At 44.1% G+C, this 19,282-nt stretch overlaps 1 protein-coding gene across 1 annotated transcript in view; it reads right to left on the bottom strand.

The window, feature by feature from the left end:
* fbn1 (fibrillin 1) overlaps window positions 1-19,282 on the bottom strand; it is a 62,295-nt gene that overhangs the window by 23,129 nt on the left and 19,884 nt on the right. The window contains exons 11-32 of the mRNA XM_079736786.1: window positions 19,270-19,282; window positions 18,676-18,822; window positions 18,161-18,280; window positions 17,771-17,896; window positions 17,507-17,629; window positions 15,645-15,767; window positions 14,494-14,646; window positions 13,734-13,787; window positions 13,509-13,634; window positions 13,223-13,348; window positions 12,978-13,097; window positions 12,609-12,746; window positions 12,221-12,271; window positions 11,973-12,098; window positions 11,114-11,341; window positions 10,679-10,804; window positions 9,530-9,658; window positions 8,511-8,636; window positions 6,825-6,950; window positions 6,577-6,699; window positions 5,872-5,997; window positions 5,032-5,157 (exon numbers count right to left, since the gene is read on the bottom strand). The exon at window positions 19,270-19,282 is cut by the window's right edge and continues 230 nt beyond it. Of these exons, the coding sequence (XP_079592912.1) occupies window positions 5,032-5,157; window positions 5,872-5,997; window positions 6,577-6,699; window positions 6,825-6,950; window positions 8,511-8,636; window positions 9,530-9,658; window positions 10,679-10,804; window positions 11,114-11,341; window positions 11,973-12,098; window positions 12,221-12,271; window positions 12,609-12,746; window positions 12,978-13,097; window positions 13,223-13,348; window positions 13,509-13,634; window positions 13,734-13,787; window positions 14,494-14,646; window positions 15,645-15,767; window positions 17,507-17,629; window positions 17,771-17,896; window positions 18,161-18,280; window positions 18,676-18,822; window positions 19,270-19,282 (2,656 nt within the window). The remainder of the gene's footprint in view (window positions 1-5,031; window positions 5,158-5,871; window positions 5,998-6,576; window positions 6,700-6,824; window positions 6,951-8,510; window positions 8,637-9,529; window positions 9,659-10,678; window positions 10,805-11,113; window positions 11,342-11,972; window positions 12,099-12,220; window positions 12,272-12,608; window positions 12,747-12,977; window positions 13,098-13,222; window positions 13,349-13,508; window positions 13,635-13,733; window positions 13,788-14,493; window positions 14,647-15,644; window positions 15,768-17,506; window positions 17,630-17,770; window positions 17,897-18,160; window positions 18,281-18,675; window positions 18,823-19,269) is intronic.

Genomic DNA, 19,282 nt, shown 5'->3' with positions numbered 1-19,282 from the left:
AATTAGAAAAATGCAAACTTAAACATCTGGATGGTCTCACAAGGTGCCTATTTAGTGCCTTCCTCTGTTATTGGAAGAGGTTCTTCCCTTTACAGGGGAACAGCTCGTCAAACAGGAGCCCAGTGGAGTTATAGAGGAGGAACAATTAAGCTTTCCTCGTCATTCTGTCTCTTGCGGTCAACAGGCCTAAGTGTTACATTGCGGTAGGGTACGCTCAGAGCCCTCAGATGGCCAGCCTCCGGTTCAGCAGAGAGCTCAAATGGAACGAACTAGGATACGTACAGTGAATAGATTTCACTGAGGCATGCAAGAAGGTAAAACAATTGAAAAAAAAAAAAAAAGTGTGAGGCTTACACAATAAGGGCTATTGATGGAGTCAAAAAACAAACCAGGAGAACATTCTGAACAACACAATCACTGGGCGGTGGCCTGGGGACTGGGTGTTGCAGCATCCAGTGGAAGGATTTGCCCGTGTTTTTGCATTTGCACGTGTGAGTGTCTATGTGTGTGTCTTTGCATGTGGCTTTGTTTAAGAGGGTGTGAGTGTGTATACAAACATGTAACTGTTTATGTATATGTGTGTGTGTGTGTGTGTGTGTGTGTGTGAGTGTGTGTTTGTGTGTGTATGTGCGCGCTGATGCGAATGCGTGTGTTTGTGTGTGTGTGTGTGAGTTTGTGTGTCTGTGTGTGAATTTGTGTGTGTGTGTGTGTTTTTGTGTGTAGGGATGCAAATGTGTTTGTGAGAGGACTGCGGATGCATGTGTACTAGTGTGTGTTTGTGTTTGTGACGATGCGCGTGTACGACAGTGTGCCTGCAAGCTCTTTCTCTTCCTCTATCTCTCTCTTTCTCACCCTGTCGTTACGAAGGTAGTCATTTACAACACTATCAATTAGAGATCAGTGCATCTCGTTTACAGTCTTCCTGAAGAGAGGCGGCGGTATATTTACACTACATTTGATCATGGGGTTTAATATGAGGCCATGGTGAATACAAGGCGTTTCCAATTACAGACAGAATTAAAGATAATTCCCACAAAATGTTGATGACAGAGAGAGTAGAGCAAACACACACACAAGCACAAGTACACACAGTCTTACGTAGAAAACTCTTTAGTTAGACGCGAAAGAGCGTGCCAGTGGTTACAGCTGGTGTTAAAGATGGAGTCTGATGAAACCAGCAAGTAAGTGAAAGAAGACTTGAATGTTAATATGTACGTTTGCGTATTTGTCTGTCCTTCTTTTTTTCCGCTTGTTAGTGTGCATTATGTGTGTGTTCTTTGATTATATTTAGATTATTTCAGATTCTATTAATACTGATTATTTTGTTGCACAAATGTGATATAAAGTGCTCTCTATTTGTGATTTACAGTATATTATTAGTTGTAATGACGTGTCATTACATGGTCCCGTGTGTCTTGGTTGGCGTGCATAGCTGGGGCATCTACCGCCTGCTTCCTGGTTTTCTCATGTCTGTCCAGATTCACACATGCCTTGTGGTTGTGAAGGCCATTAACAAGATAAATTGTCAGCAGCTGTCATTTTTTGTCTGTTTATGATTTGGTAAAAAGTAATTCAGTCGCCTTGACTACCCCTCTGTTTGCAAAATAAGAGCTTGTTTAAAGAAATGCCTTGTGAATTACTGTCACCAGGGGACTTTAAAATGCCACACACGCCCCTCTCTTCTGAATTAACCAGGTGCTACGTTTAGACTAGGGACGTTTTAGGAATATGGCTTAGGGAGAAAATCTTAAACCCAAACCACGCAGAGCAAATACTTTGCTACATATTTGTAGTGCCACCCAAAGAATAGATCGATTCATATTATTTTTTAAATGCCGCAAAACCCACACACACCATGAATCTAGCCGGGCTGTATTTTTCCGTAAGCTCATATAATACTAACTAACTATTTTGGACACAAATATTCAAAAGTTTCGTTTTTGGTGTTGCTTTGTTTAAAGATTTCTTAGATCAATGCAGTCTGCTATTCAGCAAATAATTTAAAGCAATCTGTTTATAATTTAGCAACTAACAAAATTAGCACTTTCTCTCATGTTAAAGCCAATTCTAACCTCAAGAGGATGGGAGGAGGATGGGAGAATGTTCTGCTAAAAGTCCTAATATTGTAATATTCCAACCATATAACCCCACCCAATGCTAACTACTTAAAACATAAACCGCACACACACACACACAAACTTACATTCATATACAAAGACATTTGAAAATGTATACTTTGGAAGCATAAACATTCACAAACTATGTGGGATTATGAAAGAAGTGTGAAAGAGATAGAAAGAGAGAAAGATAGAGAGAGCGAGAGAGAAAGGGAAGGAATTAAATCTTCTTTTGGAAGATTTTTGAACAGCTGAATCAGATCTAAACTGTAGTGAAATACCCATGGTCAACACACACACGCTCTCTTGTTAATTCACACACACACACACACACACACACACACACACACACACACACACACACACACACACACACACACACATACACACACACAAATTGCACATTGTATTTAATCTATATGCATGCAGGAATAAATTCACAATGAACTTTGATAAAACTGAACTTTGATAAAATACCAATCATCCTTTTCCATTTAAGACCTTAGAACGAAACATCCTGCTTGACAACAATTAGAAGCCATTTCCTTTTTATTCTCGGCATGGATTCCAATCCTGTGAATCAGACATGGAAGCTTGGGCAATACCAGCTTACTAAAACCGCTGAATGGGTTCTCTTAGGGGATTAGCCTGAGAAAGAGTGGGTGACATAATGCCTGTCCTGCGTGTGTGTGTGTCTGTGTGTCCATGCTTTCACGTTCCATGTTTACGTTGCGGCTGACTGCTGGGAGTCATACGTCAGACTGAGTGTTTTGTTTGGGACTTGAGGAAAACATTGTGTTGCAGCTGACTCACATACACCATGTCCCTCCCAGTGAATAACAGACAGAATAGGCTGTCGTCAATTAGCGACTGAGGCGCAAATTAGCTTAGACTAGAAACATTGTGCGCAATCTGTTTCGTGTTTTTAACTTTAACAATGTTTTTGCATGGTACCAGGCAAATAAATAAATTAATAAATGTACCAATTTTCCAATTTAAATACATAAAGTGTGGCTCTCCAACTAGGGCTATGAAGATCCAACACCGGCTCTATGAAGCTTCCAAACTGGGGCTTTGTAACTACTACACTAATCCTATGTAGCTTCCACACTGGGGCTATGTGGCCATCCTGAGGATATGAAGCCTCTATAGTGGGGCTATGTGGCCATCCTGAGGATATGACGCCTCTATAGTGGGGCTATGTAGCCATCCTGAGGATGTGAAGCCTCTATTGTGGGGCTATGTAGCCATCCTGAGGATGTGAAGCCTCTATAGTGGGGCTATGTAGCCATCCTGAGGATGTGAAGCCTCTATAGTGGGGCTATGTAGCCATCCTGAGGATGTGAAGCCTCTATAGTGGGGCTATGTAGCCATCCTGAGGATATGAAGCCTCTATAGTGGGGCTATGTAGCCATCCTGAGGATATGAAGCCTCTATAGTGGGGCTATGTGGCCATCCTGAGGATGTGAAGCCTCTATAGTGGGGCTATGTGGCCATCCTGAGGATGTGAAGCCTCTATAGTGGGGCTATTTGGCCATCCTGAGGATGTAAAGCCTCTATAGTGGGGCTATGTGGCCATCCTGAGGATATGAAGCCTCTATAGTGGGGCTATGTGGCCATCCTGAGGATATGAAGCCTCTATAGTGGGGCTATGTGGCCATCCTGAGGATATGAAGCCTCTATAGTGGGGCTATGTGGCCATCCTGAGGATATGAAGCCTCTATAGTGGGGCTATGTGGCCATCCTGAGGATATGAAGCCTCTATAGTGGGGCTATGTGGCCATCCTGAGGATGTGAAGCCTCTATAGTGGGGCTATGTAGCCATCTTGAGGATGTGAAGCCTCTATAGTGGGGCTTTGTAGCCATCCTGAGGATGTGAAGCCTCTATAGTGGGGCTATGTGGCCATCCTGAGGATATGAAGCCTCTATAGTGGGGCTATGTGGCCATCCTGAGGATATGAAGCCTATATAGTGGGGCTATGTGGCCATCCTGAGGATATGAAGCCTCTATAGTGGGGCTATGTGGCCATCCTGAGGATATGAAGCCTCTATAGTGGGGCTATGTGGCTATCCTGAGGATATGAAGCCTCTATAGTGGGGCTATGTGGCCATCCTGAGGATATGAAGCCTCTATAGTGGGGCTATGTGGCCATCCTGAGGATATGAAGCCTCTATAGTGGGGCTATGTAGCCATCCTGAGGATATGAAGCCTCTATAGTGGGGCTATGTAGCCATCCTAAGGATGTGAAGTATTACGTAGCTTCCTGAATAACAGCAACAATGAGTCGTGAGTCAGGCAGGTGGTTTATGTGTAGCGGAACCTTTTCGACGGTGACGTAATGTTTTACTGACCTTAATGAAGGGACGGACAAGTTAAACAAGCAAAGGTATAAAAGTATGTACACATCTGATGGCGAATAGTGATCTCAGCCTTACTTCCACCCGTATGGCTCCTGTCTCTCTCGTAAATCTGTGAGAGTGTTTCTATCTGTGTCTACAGTATAGAAACAGATAGTGTGTGTGTGTGTGTGTGTGTGTGTGTGTGTGTGTGTGTGTGTGGAGAGGTATGGAGGGGGGTTGTGTGTGTGTGTGTGTGTGTGTGTGTGTGTGTGTGTGTGTGGAGGGGTATGGAGGGGGGTTGTGTGTGTGTGTGTGTGTGTGTGTGTGTGTGTGTGGGAGGGTATAGAGGGGGGTTGTGTGTGTGTGTGTGTGTGTATGTGTGTGTGTGCGTGCGTGCGTGTGCGTGTGTGTGTGTGTATGTGTGTGTGTGTGTGCGTGTGTGTGTGTGTGTGTGTGTGTGTGTGTGTGGAGGGGTAAGGAGGGGGGTTGTGTGTGTGTGTGTGTGTGTATGTGTGTGCGTGCGTGCGTGCGTGTGCGTGTGTGTGTGTGTGTGTGTGTTTGTGTGTCGGCTCACCTGTGCAGCCCGTGGTTCCCTTCCGAACAGAGTATCCCAGTTCACAGTGACAGATGAAGGAGCCTTTGGTGTTCTCACAGTTCCCACTCAGACAGATGTTGGAGTTGAGATCACACTCGTCCACATCTAGACAAACAGATTGATACCAATGGAGACACATGGTTGAGCTGTTCAGATGATGAAATGTCTTCATCGTAAACACCAGGATAAACGCGTTAGTGTGTCCACCCTTCCCTTACTAAACTGTGTTGAGCCCGCCTATGACATAAAAGAGATCAAAGTAGGAAACATTCCAGGAGACATGTTGGTCTTTTTGGGCCGAACATTTTTTGTGTTTAGTCTAACCAAATAAGGAAACTTGTACAGCAGAGAAATGTTGTTCTCTCTTTGAGTGTGCGTGTGTGTGTATGTGTGTGTGTGTGTGTGTGTGTGTGTGTGTGTGTGTGTGTGTGTGTGTTTGTTTGTGTGTGTGTGTGTTTGTTTGTTTAATACCTTTACATCATTGAAGAACTTTTTGTTTCTGAGGAATTTAAATGTCATGCATTCCTCTCTCCTAAGCCCACTACATCACATCAGCACTATCTCTCTCTCTCTCTCTCTCTCTCTCTCTCTCTCTCTCGCTCTATCTCTCTCTCTCTCTCTCACTCTATCTCTCCCTCTCTCTCTCTTGTAGTTGTTTCCATGAATCATACCTTAGATGACCTTTAATATATCCATTACATTGTTAAACTAAGTCTTGTTGAGTGGAGCTATTTGCCTCTGCAAATAGAAAGCCCTCCATGTGAGAGTGAACATTTACGCTTGCAAGGTTTCTCTGGCAAACACTAGTGTTGTGTTTACCAAGGCAGGTCTTCATGTCCTCAGAGGTCATGAAGCCGTCGAAGCAGAGGCACTGGTAGGTCCCCGGGGTGTTGGTGCACTGTCCTCCCTCGCACACCTCGGGGCTCTCCTCACATTCGTCAATGTCTGCACGGGGAGACACCAGCACGGTTGGTCATTGGAAACAGGTTTATGGTAAGATACGCAAGACAAGACTGAATGAAACCGAAAGAACTTAATAGAATAGATTAGGAGAGAACGCATGGTGGATTCGGAGTATGTTGGGTGTAACAAGCTAGATAGAATGGAACCGAGTCACTTCAGGTGGGTACTTTTTAATGTAGTAGATAGAGTTTCACACTGAGGTCATGGTGTGGCATGACAGAACTTCCTGGATCAAATATATTTTCCAACATGTGTGCCAAAGGAGGGCTGAAGAGGCTCACTGTCTATTTGTGTGACTATCCCAAAGCCTCACAAAATGTCCGTCATTCAGATATTTCTGAAGTGACATCAGAGTAGTGAGTCAGAGTCGCGTGGAGCTTGGCTCTGTCAATTAGCAACACATGGAACCTTGTGCGGACTAGGTGGGAGACTGGAGGACAGAGAGACAGGCCGACGGACGGACGGACAGACATAGAAATAGAGACAGTGAACCATATGGAACGAGACAGAAAAAAAGAGACAGACAAACGGAGGGACAGACCGACAGACAAAGAGGCAGACCTATGCAGCTCCTCAGGTCAGGCATCAGGGCGTAGCCACTCTGACAGCTGCACTCGTAGCTTCCCTCTGAGTTGGTGCAGAACATCTCACAGCCGCCGTTCTCAATGGTGCATTCATCGATGTCTTGGGACAGAAAGTGACACACATTCAATCCCATGTGTTAGCACGTCCCCATCAACAGGACAGGGCCATGGTAATGGTACTGCATCATCCACAAACACAGAACAAACACAAGGGCAGTGACCCACCGACGCACTCCAGTCTGCTCTCCGTGGATTTGTATCCAGTGTCGCAGAAGCACTGGTAGCGGCCAACCATGTTGATACACTGGCCGTTTCTGCACAGCCTGTCGCTCAGCTCACACTCGTTGATGTCTGCGAGGGAGGCAAGGAGGGCCATGGTCACACACAAATGTATAGAACACGCAAACACACACACACAATGAGTTTGACATTGAGCCCATTCATTCATAAAACCACTTTAGTGTAAATTTAGTTTGGGACTTAAAGAGATACACACATACTTCAAATGATTCCACGATCCTTCATTGTTGATATCTCTTTTTTCATTTTGTTTTTGGTGCTGTATGAACCTATCTCATTTTGAAAATACATCCAGTATACGTAGCCAGGGTGGGGATGGCCAAAGCCTGTTGTTTAGGTCAATTAGAAACCGGGGTAAAGATATTGAATAGAATTTGCTTTAGGGGAAATGCAGTAGCCCCTGTTACTTTCTTTGACCATTTACATATTTTTTCCCTTATTATTCCATGTTTCTGTACTGTATGCTTTGCTGTACAGAGTGTGTATTGTCAGCATACACTATTTTGGTGACATCATTGGCTGTGTATATCCTTGATGGCTGCGCCCTAAAGGCCAAAGAGTTCATTTTTAAAAAGAATTACTACAATGTTGACTATGTACGCTTTTGGGTCATCGTACAGTACTAAACAGTGGAAACACTTACGTACATTGACTTCCCATCATATTTTGTTCCACTTTGAGGCTTCCCTGAGCCTAATTCTTTGTATATAAGGACGGTGAGTTAAGATTACAAAATACAATCCACCCCAACGTGATTTGTCATCTATCCCCATTCAAATAGCCCTGTATCAGATGAGAGTGAAAATAGGAGCTTAAATAATCCTGGACAGAGGAGACGAGTGAAAGGGGATTTCCTCTCAATATTTATCAATAGATTACATTCATAAACACTTCAATGCTACACTATCTGAACAGTTTCCTTTAAAGGATTACAGGATAATAGCAAATGATTGCCTCAGTATCTATGAATTGGAGAAGGATTGTATTTGATTATATATTTGCTCTAACGGGGTTAGCTCGTAATAAAGAATATACACAAGCTGCAAAAAGTAGTTAATGTGAATGAGGTAATATATGTGTAAACCATTACACACTAAGTTAGGTCATTGAAATGAAATATACAAGCAGAATGAATAACTGGCTCATCATTGTTTCAGGGTCTTAATGAGCTCACACACACACAAACACACTCACACACGCACGCACACAAGCACGCAGGCAATCATTCACACACACACACACACACACTCACACACACACGCACAAAAGCACGCAGGCAATCATTCACACACACACACAAACACACACACACACACACACATACACGCCTACACACAAACACACATACAAACACACACACAAACACACACACACACACACACACACACACAATACACACAAAATACAATCAGCTCATCAATAAAATTGTATACACATAGGGCAATCAAATACCCATGACCTGGCTTCAACTCACCCACCCTCTCAAAAACAACTCAAGAACCCGCGTCAGGCCACACTAAACCCAGAGACCAGTAGGACCTAGAAGCTCACTGCCTTGTAGTTAATCGGTTGGATCAGCAGAGGAGAGAGGGACCGGGGACAGTCACTTACCTAGACAGGCGGTGGCGTCAGGGGAGACCTGGTGGCCATCCGGACACTCGCACTCGAAGCTGCCCTCCCGGTTCACGCACAGACCCCCACGGCACAGCAGGGGGTTGGTCTCACATTCGTCAATGTCTGGGAGGACAGGTTAACACTTACTAACTGGCAAATGACCATGTCCCCATTCCGAGTGGGCCCACCGGGTGTTGACTGAAATGTTAACATAAGTTATCAGAGGTGGACACAAATTATTCTAATGATGGGGACAACATTTTTTATTAGAACTTGTACTGACACTTATAGGCCTTTGTTGTAGCTTTGGGTGTCGCCCTTGTATGCAACAAGGTTCATGCAACTAAGCCCAGCTAACTTCAAGACATAGAGCGGGTTAGAGACTGGAAGGCAGTTTACCGTAGTGGGAAGGACTCTCAAACATCCTAATGGTTCTTACCATAATAAACACAACTCTGTCCCTCCTTAATTCCCCTACTCCCCTATCTCTGTGTGTGGTTGTGAGTGCATATCTTTCTTTTTCTAGCTGTGTATCAGTCTCTCTTCCGTTTCTCGCTCTTTTCCTTTCATCCCTCTGTTTTTGTCCTATACTCAATTTATCTTCCCAAATACACCTATCCCAATGTCAATTCCTTTGTCAGTCTCTATTTCTCTCTATATTTCTCCATCTGTCTCTCATCTCCTTTCCCTCTTTCTCTCTCGCTCTCCCCTCTGATTACATCAGGCATAATATAGAGCATGACTAGCATCCACACCCAGGGACCCTGTAGGCCCAGAAGGGAAGAGGAAGTGACTGTGATATGGGGCTAGTGCGGTTCTAAAAGAATAGCATGTTCTACAGAACCCAGCAATGGGCCTTCAGATCCCAGACGCTGACCCCTTGAAAAGAGACAGTTGCTGTAAAGGACTTCTGTAGACTACATAGGAATTCCTGTGAGTGTATGAGTGTGTGAGTGAGAGTGTTACGGCGTGCGTGTGTGCACATTTGTGTGTGTGTCTGTGGTTTGGCCTCTTACCCATGCAGTTCTTCATCATCATGAAGCCACTCTCATATCCCTGGAAGCACTCACACTCAAAGTCTCCCGGTGTGTTCACACACGTGCCCTGGCCACACAGGTCAGGCGAGATGCGACACTCGTCGATGTCTGCAAGGGAACAAGAGAGCCAAGGAAATATGTGTATTCCAATGTACTTTATTTTGTTACTTAAGTGGTTCTACGATAGTGTACCCTAGCAATCTTAAACCAAATCCACATATTCGTATATTTCTTCACATCAGCAGGATGTGTGAAATAATGCTGTTGAATGAAAACTTTTCCTTTTCCATGTAAATGGATCCTTAAAGGGGTTGTAGGTACATTTTTTTTGTCATAAAGAGAGAGAGCAGAAAAGCATAATATTTTGAAATGCAACAGCTTAGACTCAAAAGACGACCCTTTCCGCTCTAACAAATGACATGGTGCCTAAAGCCCCTTAAAAAATGTTGAGTCAATTAGTAATTTGGATATCTTTACTTGACAAAAATAAGATATTGTTTGTTCCACTATTGACTGATGGGAAAATCAACCAAAGTGTATCTTTACATCTCTCTACTCTTAGCGGGCAGCTTCACCAGACAGAATGAACAGGATCTGGTTAGTTCTGTACCAAAGATAATATCTAGTGCAATGCTTGACCACATCTTTTAAGTAATGGGCAACAATATCCTTGGTCTCTCTTTGTAGTAGAGAAGCTAATTATACACAGATTTAAAGAGCCAAACTCTCTTTCAAAGTTCTCTCAACAATCAATGCCGCTGAGAAAAGTCAACAGTTTGACTTGTTTTCGCTCTATCACTAGTTTTCTGGTGACATTGAATGACATGGAAGGCTTTTTGCGCCGCACATGTTGGGAGAGTTGAGACCTGACAATGTGAACGGTGTGCATGCACTACAACCATCGACCGTACTGATCAGAACGAATGTGTGTGGTCACGCTCAAGTAACTGTATAAAATCCCAGACAGCAATGGAAAACTCAAAACAAGCAGTTGGTGTTGGAATACACCAATGGAATTGTTTGTATTGCTGTCTTTTTTTGTGATGAAATGAAGAAACTCTGGTCTATCTAATTGGGCCGTCAAAGGTCCGCATGAGAAGCCAGCAGGTTGGGTCCTCCGCTACTGACCAGTGCAATTCTTCTCGTCATGGTCCAGAGAGTAGCCGCTGTCACAACGACAGCGGAAGCTGCCGATGGTGTTCCGGCACCGTCCGTTGCTGCACAGGCTGTTGATCATCCTGCACTCGTTTATATCTGAGACACAGACAGGCAGAGAGTCACACAGGAGACCGGCAGAGAGAAAGAAAGACAGACAGTCAGGCAGGCAGATAGACAGGTATAGAGACGGACAGACAGACAGACAGACAGACCACAATAAGAATATTGAGAGAAAGAGAAACACCATAGGTCTTATTAATCATGAACAATGCTTATTTGAATATTTAGAGATTTTTCACAGTACAGTATTTGTAGTCCTATTTTTGTGTGTGTGTGTGTGTGTGTGTGTGTGTGTGTGTGTGTGTGTGTGTGTGTGTGTGTGTGTTTGTGTGATTGACGCCGTACCTTTGAGGAAGGGCCTGCCGTTGATGAAGTCCCCCCTGTGGGAGAAGCCCGGGCCCCGGGGACACAGCTGGTTGTAGTCCTGGGTACCTTTCTCTGGACACTCGTCACATTCCGGGCCCCAGGCCACGCCCACAGAGCAGCAGCACGCGTCGACGCGATGCTTGCCCCCAATAGGGGCCGCACAGCGCTCGTCCTCGTGGGTCAGGTAGCAGTGCTCTGTGCGCAGGTCTGGGGGCCACAGAGACGTTCATACATTGCATGTTAAAATAAGAGTGGCTTCAATGCCGGAGTGCCAGATTTAGGAAGAAAAGCAGAAAGGCCCTATCAAACAGAAGACAGGGGACGAACGTCTTTCGCGATGCGTCTGTGTAAAACTGGAGGCTGGGGTTGCACAAAGGTTTTCAAATAGTGTGAGGGTATGTCACAGGGACCAGGGAAATAGATAAAGATTATATATAGATATTTTTTTCCATGAAAAACCGAGGCTAGCTCACAATCACTGTGCTATGAGTTTCAGTTGACAATGCATCGAATGAATTGGACTGATTACTCATATTTGTGTTTACTTTACAGAAGTAATGACAAAAATAAATTTGGGCGCACTTATTTGGAAAATACCTACATTTATTATTATCATTTTCATAATGATTTGTTTGTGTGTGCTTGTTGAAGTTTTTGAAGTAATTGAAGTTATTCATTCATTCATTCTTTCAGAGAGCTAATTTCTGGGCACTTTAGTTCTTTGGTAAATGTTCCTGTAAAGTGTATGTATTGTTATAGTATTTTAACAGCAGAGCACAGATGTATTGGGTGAGTTTTGTGAGTGTTAATGTAATACGAGTTAGAAAAAGGTACCAACCGATACATGTCCTGCCACTGGCGTCCACGGTCATGCCTGCGGGGCACTGGCAGATGAAGGAGCCCTGATTGTTGACGCACTTCCCATTGACACACACCCCAGGAAACACCTCGCACTCATTCACGTCTGGTGAGAGGGGGAACAACACACATTTTTAACACTTTTGATGTTGCTCTCACATTAGCATATTTGCTAAATGTTCATTAGCATAGCATTAACAAAGAGTTGAGGCTCAATTAATCTATTACCTTCACAGAGATTTCCTTTGACTCTGGCGTAGCCCTTACTGCAGAACGGATCTGGGGAAACGAAAGACTCAGTGAGAATGGCCGGACAGAAATATTCTAAATGAGACCAACAGCTGCTGTTGCTCCATTGTCATTCCTGTTTATTTTTGTTTAACAAAAATGTGTTTAATATTGCATTGTTTATTTCTACAATCAGACACAACAACTATGGCCCAGAAGATCCCACTTCGTGTTTCTCTGCAAAGATTGAATGCAATGTAGGGAATACCGAAGGATTTCTCTATCTATACTCTCAAAACTGTAATATCTGGTGCTCTAGCACACAGGACCATAAGGCATGGAGACCAGCCCTTCAGCTGATGGAGCTGCCAAGGCCTGCTGGGCCTACCTGCTTCACAGCGACCACAAGGGCTGCCCCAGGCCTCCCCCAGGGTGGAGCAGCAGTGGGACTTGAGCGTGGCCCCGTTGATGTTGACCTCACACCTCTCGTTGATTATCTTCAGCCAGCATGTGCCTTTAGTGGTCTCTAGTTAAATTTCACGTAAACAGTTGGTGAACTCATGAATACTTGACATGTTCTTTTTTTTTTAATATATCTTGAGGGTCTCAGCGTTGACTATGACGGGTGACAAAACATGAGATTTGTATTATATTTGAATTGCATATATCAATAATCTTTTGCACACTCGATGTCACAATGAATGTGTTGGTAGCATGTGTACCTCCTGCAGATGGCTTAACTTCAAGGTCCTCTTACCTATACACTGTAACCCAGTGGTGTCCAGTGTGCTGCCTGACGTACACAGACACACAAAGGACCCCGGGCTGTTCAGACAATCCCCGTTCACACATGGGCTGGACAAACACTCGTTGACGTCTGGAAGGGAACAAAATGGGGGTGTCAGGTCTCACCTTGCGTGCTTCTTTCACCTCCCACAGAGATGTTAGGTGAAGGAATATCGAGTTGTGAACACAGACGAAAGAAGCGAGCGTCGATCTCACCATCGCAGACATCCGTCTGGGTATCGAAGCGGTATCCTGGTGGGCAGTGGCAGCTGAAGCTCCCTGGTGTGTTCCTACACAGGCCGTTGTCACACAGCAGTCTGTTCACCAGACACTCGTCAATGTCTGGAAAGCCACCGCACAATCACAAATTACACCTCACGCTTCCATGATGCTTTAAGCCGATTACCATTTTAGTACTAAAAGCCTTTCTAACAAAAGGCCGTTGGTTAAGGCCAGAGGTGTCAGTGGTTATAGTTCAGGTGCTGCTGTTCGTGTTACCCACCTACACAGCTCTTTCCAGTGATGTCCACCTCAAAGCCTGCGTTGCAGTTACACTTGTATGTTCTTAGCATGTTCTCACACACACCGTTATGACAGATGTCAGGGTCCAGGGCACACTCGTTAATATCTGGGGAGGTCAGGCGTTAAGCTGATTGGTCTGTTTTATTTTTACACAACAGAAAACATTGGAACAATCAAAATGCTACCAAACCCTAAAGCCATTTACCTCTGCCATCACTGGTTGTGCCAAGGTCATTTGGGCACAGGCCCTGGAATTCCGCTGTAAGACACAAAACATGTGATCAAGTATAAAGTATAAACTTTATAAACATATGTAAACATATATACTGAACATCCTAAAAAATACATAGTACTTAGTAAAGAGATCTCAAAGCAGAAAATGTAATAGCATATCATTATCCATTTCCAGGCCTTCTTATTTAGCTGCAATGTATATAAAACAGCCGCTTTAATGTGGAACGGTTCCGGAATCTTTTGATATGAAGACTTTAATTGTCCTGAACTAATGAGAAGTGACTTGCTGTGTGGGTGTGGGTGTATTCGTGTGTGTGTCCACATGGTTTTAGGGGTTAGTGGGTGTAACTGTGGGTGTAACCATCTATGTGTGTGTGCGTGTGTGTGTTTGTCTGTGTGTTTGTATGTGTGTGTGTGTCTGTGAGTGTGTTTCTGCCCAGTGTTTGTGTGCGTGTGTGTGTGTGTGTGTGGGGGGGGGGGGGTGTGTGTGTGTGTGTGTGTGCGGCACAAACTGCTGTATCAGTGAGATTGTTGTCATGTAGGCATGTGTTTGTGTGTGTGTGTTTGTGTTTTTGCGTGTGTGTGTCTCTCTCTATGTGCATGTGTGTGTGTGTGTGTGTGTGTGTGTGTGTGTGTGTGTGTGTGTGAGTGTGTGTGTGTTTGTGTGTGTGAGCAGGGTGGGGTTGCACTCTGTATGCGTGACCATCAGGGTGGATTTTTAATATCCTTACCAGAGTTTTTGGCCGGGCATGGCTGGCAGGGCTCTCCGAAGGCATACTCCGTACTGGCACAGCAACACTCAGACTTGGTAACTGCTCCGAATAAAGGCTTCACACACTGTCCTCGCTTGTACGCACCGTAACATGAACTGCGCATGTGTGTGTCTGAGAGGGCGAGAAAGACATTACGAATTGAGAACGGAGTAGTGGTGAAAAGGGACATCGGGTCAAATCATAGATTTTCTGGAACGAAGAATGGGAAATGGGAAGAGATGAAGAGAGTGTGTGCATGTATGTGTGATTAATAAAGAGAGGGCAAGGCGAAAAGCTGAGTCTGTGTGGCAATGATAAACAGACAAACAACGGAATAAAAAGCAAACAGTTGTCGATCTCAATCTTATCCAGCCTTGGATTTCATGCATTCTCTCACGCTGATCTCATCATGAGCTCAACTTACCCAGGCATAAGTCCTACTGGAAGCCTAACAGCATTTCAACACTTTGGCACAACACCCCAATTAAATGTCATCGAGGGAATGCAGGAATGTAGAAAATGGGGACAAAAACAAATGAGAGGTGGAAAAGTAAGGTGTCCTTGATTAAAGATGGTGATAATCACCAAGGGTGTTGTCACTGTTGTGATGGTGTTGTTACTGTGGTGTTGATGGTGTTGTGGTAATAATCCTGTTACTTTGGTGATGGTGTTGTTACTGCGGTCATAGTGTTGGTGATGTTAATGCGGTGCTACAGTGGTCACCATAGAGACATAGTGGCCACTGTTGGTTTTCATTAATTAACTATATAAATGAAGGTAGATTATTTTCTATAGTGTAGACTATATTATAGAATAGATATAGTTAACAGAAACCCTGATCAGCAAATTGATTATTTACACGTTTTTAAACCTTGAAAAAGTCACCAAGAATCATCAATTAGCCGCATAAATATATCGTATGATTCGACGAAGGGTCTGTCCTGACAAAACACATTGCCTATGCAAAAAATCGTCATCAACATTTGTTTGTCGTTTTGTCATCCCTAGTCGTTTATGTGGTGCTATGCGGCTACATTTGCTCTCCCCTCATTGGAAAGAATTGAAGAAAGGTGCAGGTGCTCAGAAAAAGACCCAATGTGGACATGGGCCGTAAGGGGGGTGTTACTTACCAACACAGACCCGGCCGTCGAGTCCCACGGCCAGGCCAGGCATACAGTCACAGCGGAAAGAGCCCTCTGTGTTCACACAGCGGCCATTCATGCACATGCCGGGTGTCTCACACTCGTCAATGTCTGGAGCCGTGACCAAGAAAGAGGGGGAAAAGAGACAGGGGTTAGCGGTGAACCTGTGACCACTTGGTCACTGTTGAAGAGTGACTCCAAGGTTGTACCGCGCTGTCACTGCGGTAACAGTGCGATAACCTCATCAAAAAAGTAAATTACCGGCATGGAGACCAACAGATACGATGTGAGGAAGGTATGAGTTCTGAAATCGTACTTACAACCATGGAAAAGATGCTACTAAACACAGTGACCACTTAAACAGGCAGGCATTTTTGATAGTGCATACCAATTGAAAGTCGGCCTAAGAATGTCTGAGGAGAAGTGAAAACCAATACCCATCCCCAGCTAGATCCAGGATTTTCGATGTGAGGTTTTCATTGTTTATACACTTGCTTGATATTCATATTGGAATGAGTTTAGTGTCTCACAACAACGGTGCATATCTATCACAGGGCCAGTGGTGGAGTGGTGGAGTATGTCTCCAATAAAGAAAGTAATGTTTGCACCACAAACACCACCGCAGACCCCAATCAGCGTGTCTGCAAATACAGAACAATTGAATGTTGTACAGATGTGAAATCGGACCCGTGCTTTTTTCAAATGAGGTGGTTCATTCGTTTTGCTGTTTGGAAGCACGGGCCAACCCTGCAGCAAAGAGTCAGATGGATGACCTCAGTTAAGAAAACAACCTCCCTATGGCTCTATCGGCCTTGTGCTACCATTATCTTAATGAGGATACTACATAATGATATGATGCTTATGATGTCTGGGTGTGTCGGGGTATGGGGGAGGGTTTCCTTGGAGTAGAGGTCCTAGAGCTCCACTAGACTACTGTCTTAGTCATGACTGCATATATCAGCACCCTCTACCCACATAGTTTATTTATTCACTTACTTGGACCAGTATTTCCCAGCACATCTACACTCCAAAGCAACATGGTACCAAATGCTCTATTAATGGTTAGCGTTTTTTATGTTAAACTATCATACACGAAGGCATTCGTTGTTATTGAATGTTTTTTTTTTCTTTTATTAAGGTCTTAGGGCGTCTTATTCACTTTCACAGCAACAGTTGATTCCTATGCAGTTTTATTTTTTTACTAGGCATTGTCATAGGATCAGGCTGAAAATCTCCTCTTTAGTCATTAGCTGGAGTGCTTCTGTAGTGTCATGGTTCGGGCAGAAACCAACCATGTTATTCCCTCTCTGTTCAGCAAGTTCAGACCAGGGTTGCTGTAAGCGCTTCTCAGAAGTGCTGAGCTCCAGCTCTCTGCTACCTACAGCTGGCCCGGTCTGTGTGTGTAGGGATTTTTCCAGGGCTTTTAGGGGGATTTTTCACTGGCTGTTCTGAGAAGCACATCATAGAGAGACTGGGAAACCCAAAGAACAATCAAAGTAGACACTTTCCAGACTAACCCAACAAAACATGGAGCTTCAAACTCACATGCCAGGAATACAACCGATGAATGCTAAAGTATGAATGCTAAATGTATTTTCTTCACCAAGGAGTTAATGCTTTCAGACATATTTTCATATCTGTCTATGAGTTAGTCCAACAGAGTCGAAGCCAGTAATTCAATTTTCCCTTGCTTATCTGTAAAACTTTGACCTTCGGACGAATGGTGCGAGGGAATTCCATTACCCCCACTATTAATCTATCCAAGGTGTAGCGTGAAACAAACTGATCTGTTTTCCAGTGAATGATCTCAAAGGCCATTGGATGCCTGTTGAACACTGCAGGATACACACCTACACACATGCGTCCGCTTGCCATCAGCAGGAAGCCAGGTTTACAGATGCATTTGAAGCTGCCGTCCTCGTTGATACACAGCCCGTTCAGACACATGTTTCTGATCAGGCACTCATCCTGGTCTGAAAATCAACAAAAACTGTGTTTATACAACTTACACACACACAGAAGAATTGTTGTGCAGCAGTTTGGAGGAAAAGCCAACACATTAACGTGTGTCTAGCAGCATAGTTTATTTTTTTTTACGCAGGCTGGGGACACACCTTCACAGTTTTTTCCATCTGAGGTGATCACAAATCCGGCATTGCAGACACAGTGGAAGCTGCCCTCCGTGTTTAGACAGCGTCCATTGTTGCAGATACGCCCGTTGGCCACACACTCGTCAACATCTTAAGAAATATAGCAAAAAGGCGTTAAGCAAGGCTAGGTGTGTGTCAGTGTAAAAGTAGGTCCCTGCTTGTGTGTGACAGTGTGTGACAGTGTGTATGTTTGTGTGTGTGCCTGTTTGTGTCTGTGTGTGCATGTGTGTGTGTGTGTGCGTGTGTATGCTCCTGCATTTGTGTCTGTGGGTGTGTGTGTGTGTTTGTATGCGTATGGACTGCATGTGTGTCTGCGTAGGTGTATGTGTGTGTGGTTGTATGTGTGGTTCTGACCTCTACACTCCGTCTTGGTGGCAGTGGACTGGAAGCCAGGTGGACACTGACAGATGTAGGACCCGGGTGTGTTGACGCATTCTCCGTGCGCACACGGGTTTCTGTCACATTCGTTGTCGTCTAGAGAACAACATCAGCATTAGGTCAGCATCTGTTTCTCAACAGGGCTGTTGCATCATTTTTCAATTTTCATATTCCTCAAGAGAGTTGTAGCTATGTTAAATCCTAAAAAATGTATACCGTAACCTAGGCCAATGAAAACAGAGTTTTGCCAGGTCTTGCATGAGAAACGCTGTGACCGTTTCAATGACCGTTTCGTCCCATAATGACAAATCCTCTCATGATTAATTGCTAAACAATGAACTAAAAAGAAGAACATTCAATGCGGCTATGCTTCCAAAATGGAGGCGGTCATTACGAGGTGACGTCGGGACATTCAAGCCCGAACAGGGTTTGTTATCATCTTCTTCTGCCTGTGTCCACGAGAGTACATTCATTCAATGTGAGCCTGTTACCCAGGCACACTCCTCTGCCGTCCAGTTTGAAGCCCATGTTGCACTCGCAGCGGTATCCGATCCCCACCGTGGGGACACACCTCCCACGCAGACACAGGTTTGGGAAGGTCTGGCAGATGTTGGTTATGTTCTGGGATAAGATGAGACCTGGGGACAACGTTCACACAAAGGGACCAAAGACGTTCTGAAAACGAATGGCGCATTTAAAGGTTTAAACAGTTTTTGTGCTAGCGTAATCATGGACTGATGTGAAAAGTCAAAGTCAAAAGATTTAACCATAAGATATATGGTTAACCAGACCAATTCAACATGTTCAATGATTTACTCATTAAATTACACCTTCAATTTGGATGTGAGAATTTACTGTTAAGATTTGGCAAATTTTCCCCATGAATGAAGTGGATTTTTTTAATTCAGCATACCTGGTACATTAACTTGTATGTTCATGTAAACAGACTAGTGTTCTTCAGAAGAAGACGACTGCAGGAATTAGTCTAAACATGTCAGGTACAAACAAATGAATACTAGTCTGTTTACATGAACATACAAGTTAATTTATCAAGTTAGACTAAATTAACTTTTTTGAGTTAATACCTGGTACAGGTTG

This window comes from Pollachius pollachius (assembly GCF_949987615.1).
Source record: "Pollachius pollachius genome assembly, chromosome: 5".
Taxonomy (NCBI): domain Eukaryota; kingdom Metazoa; phylum Chordata; class Actinopteri; order Gadiformes; family Gadidae; genus Pollachius; species Pollachius pollachius.
The sequence above is the reverse complement of the archived record's forward strand: the minus strand, read 5'-3'. Positions and strand labels throughout refer to the sequence as shown.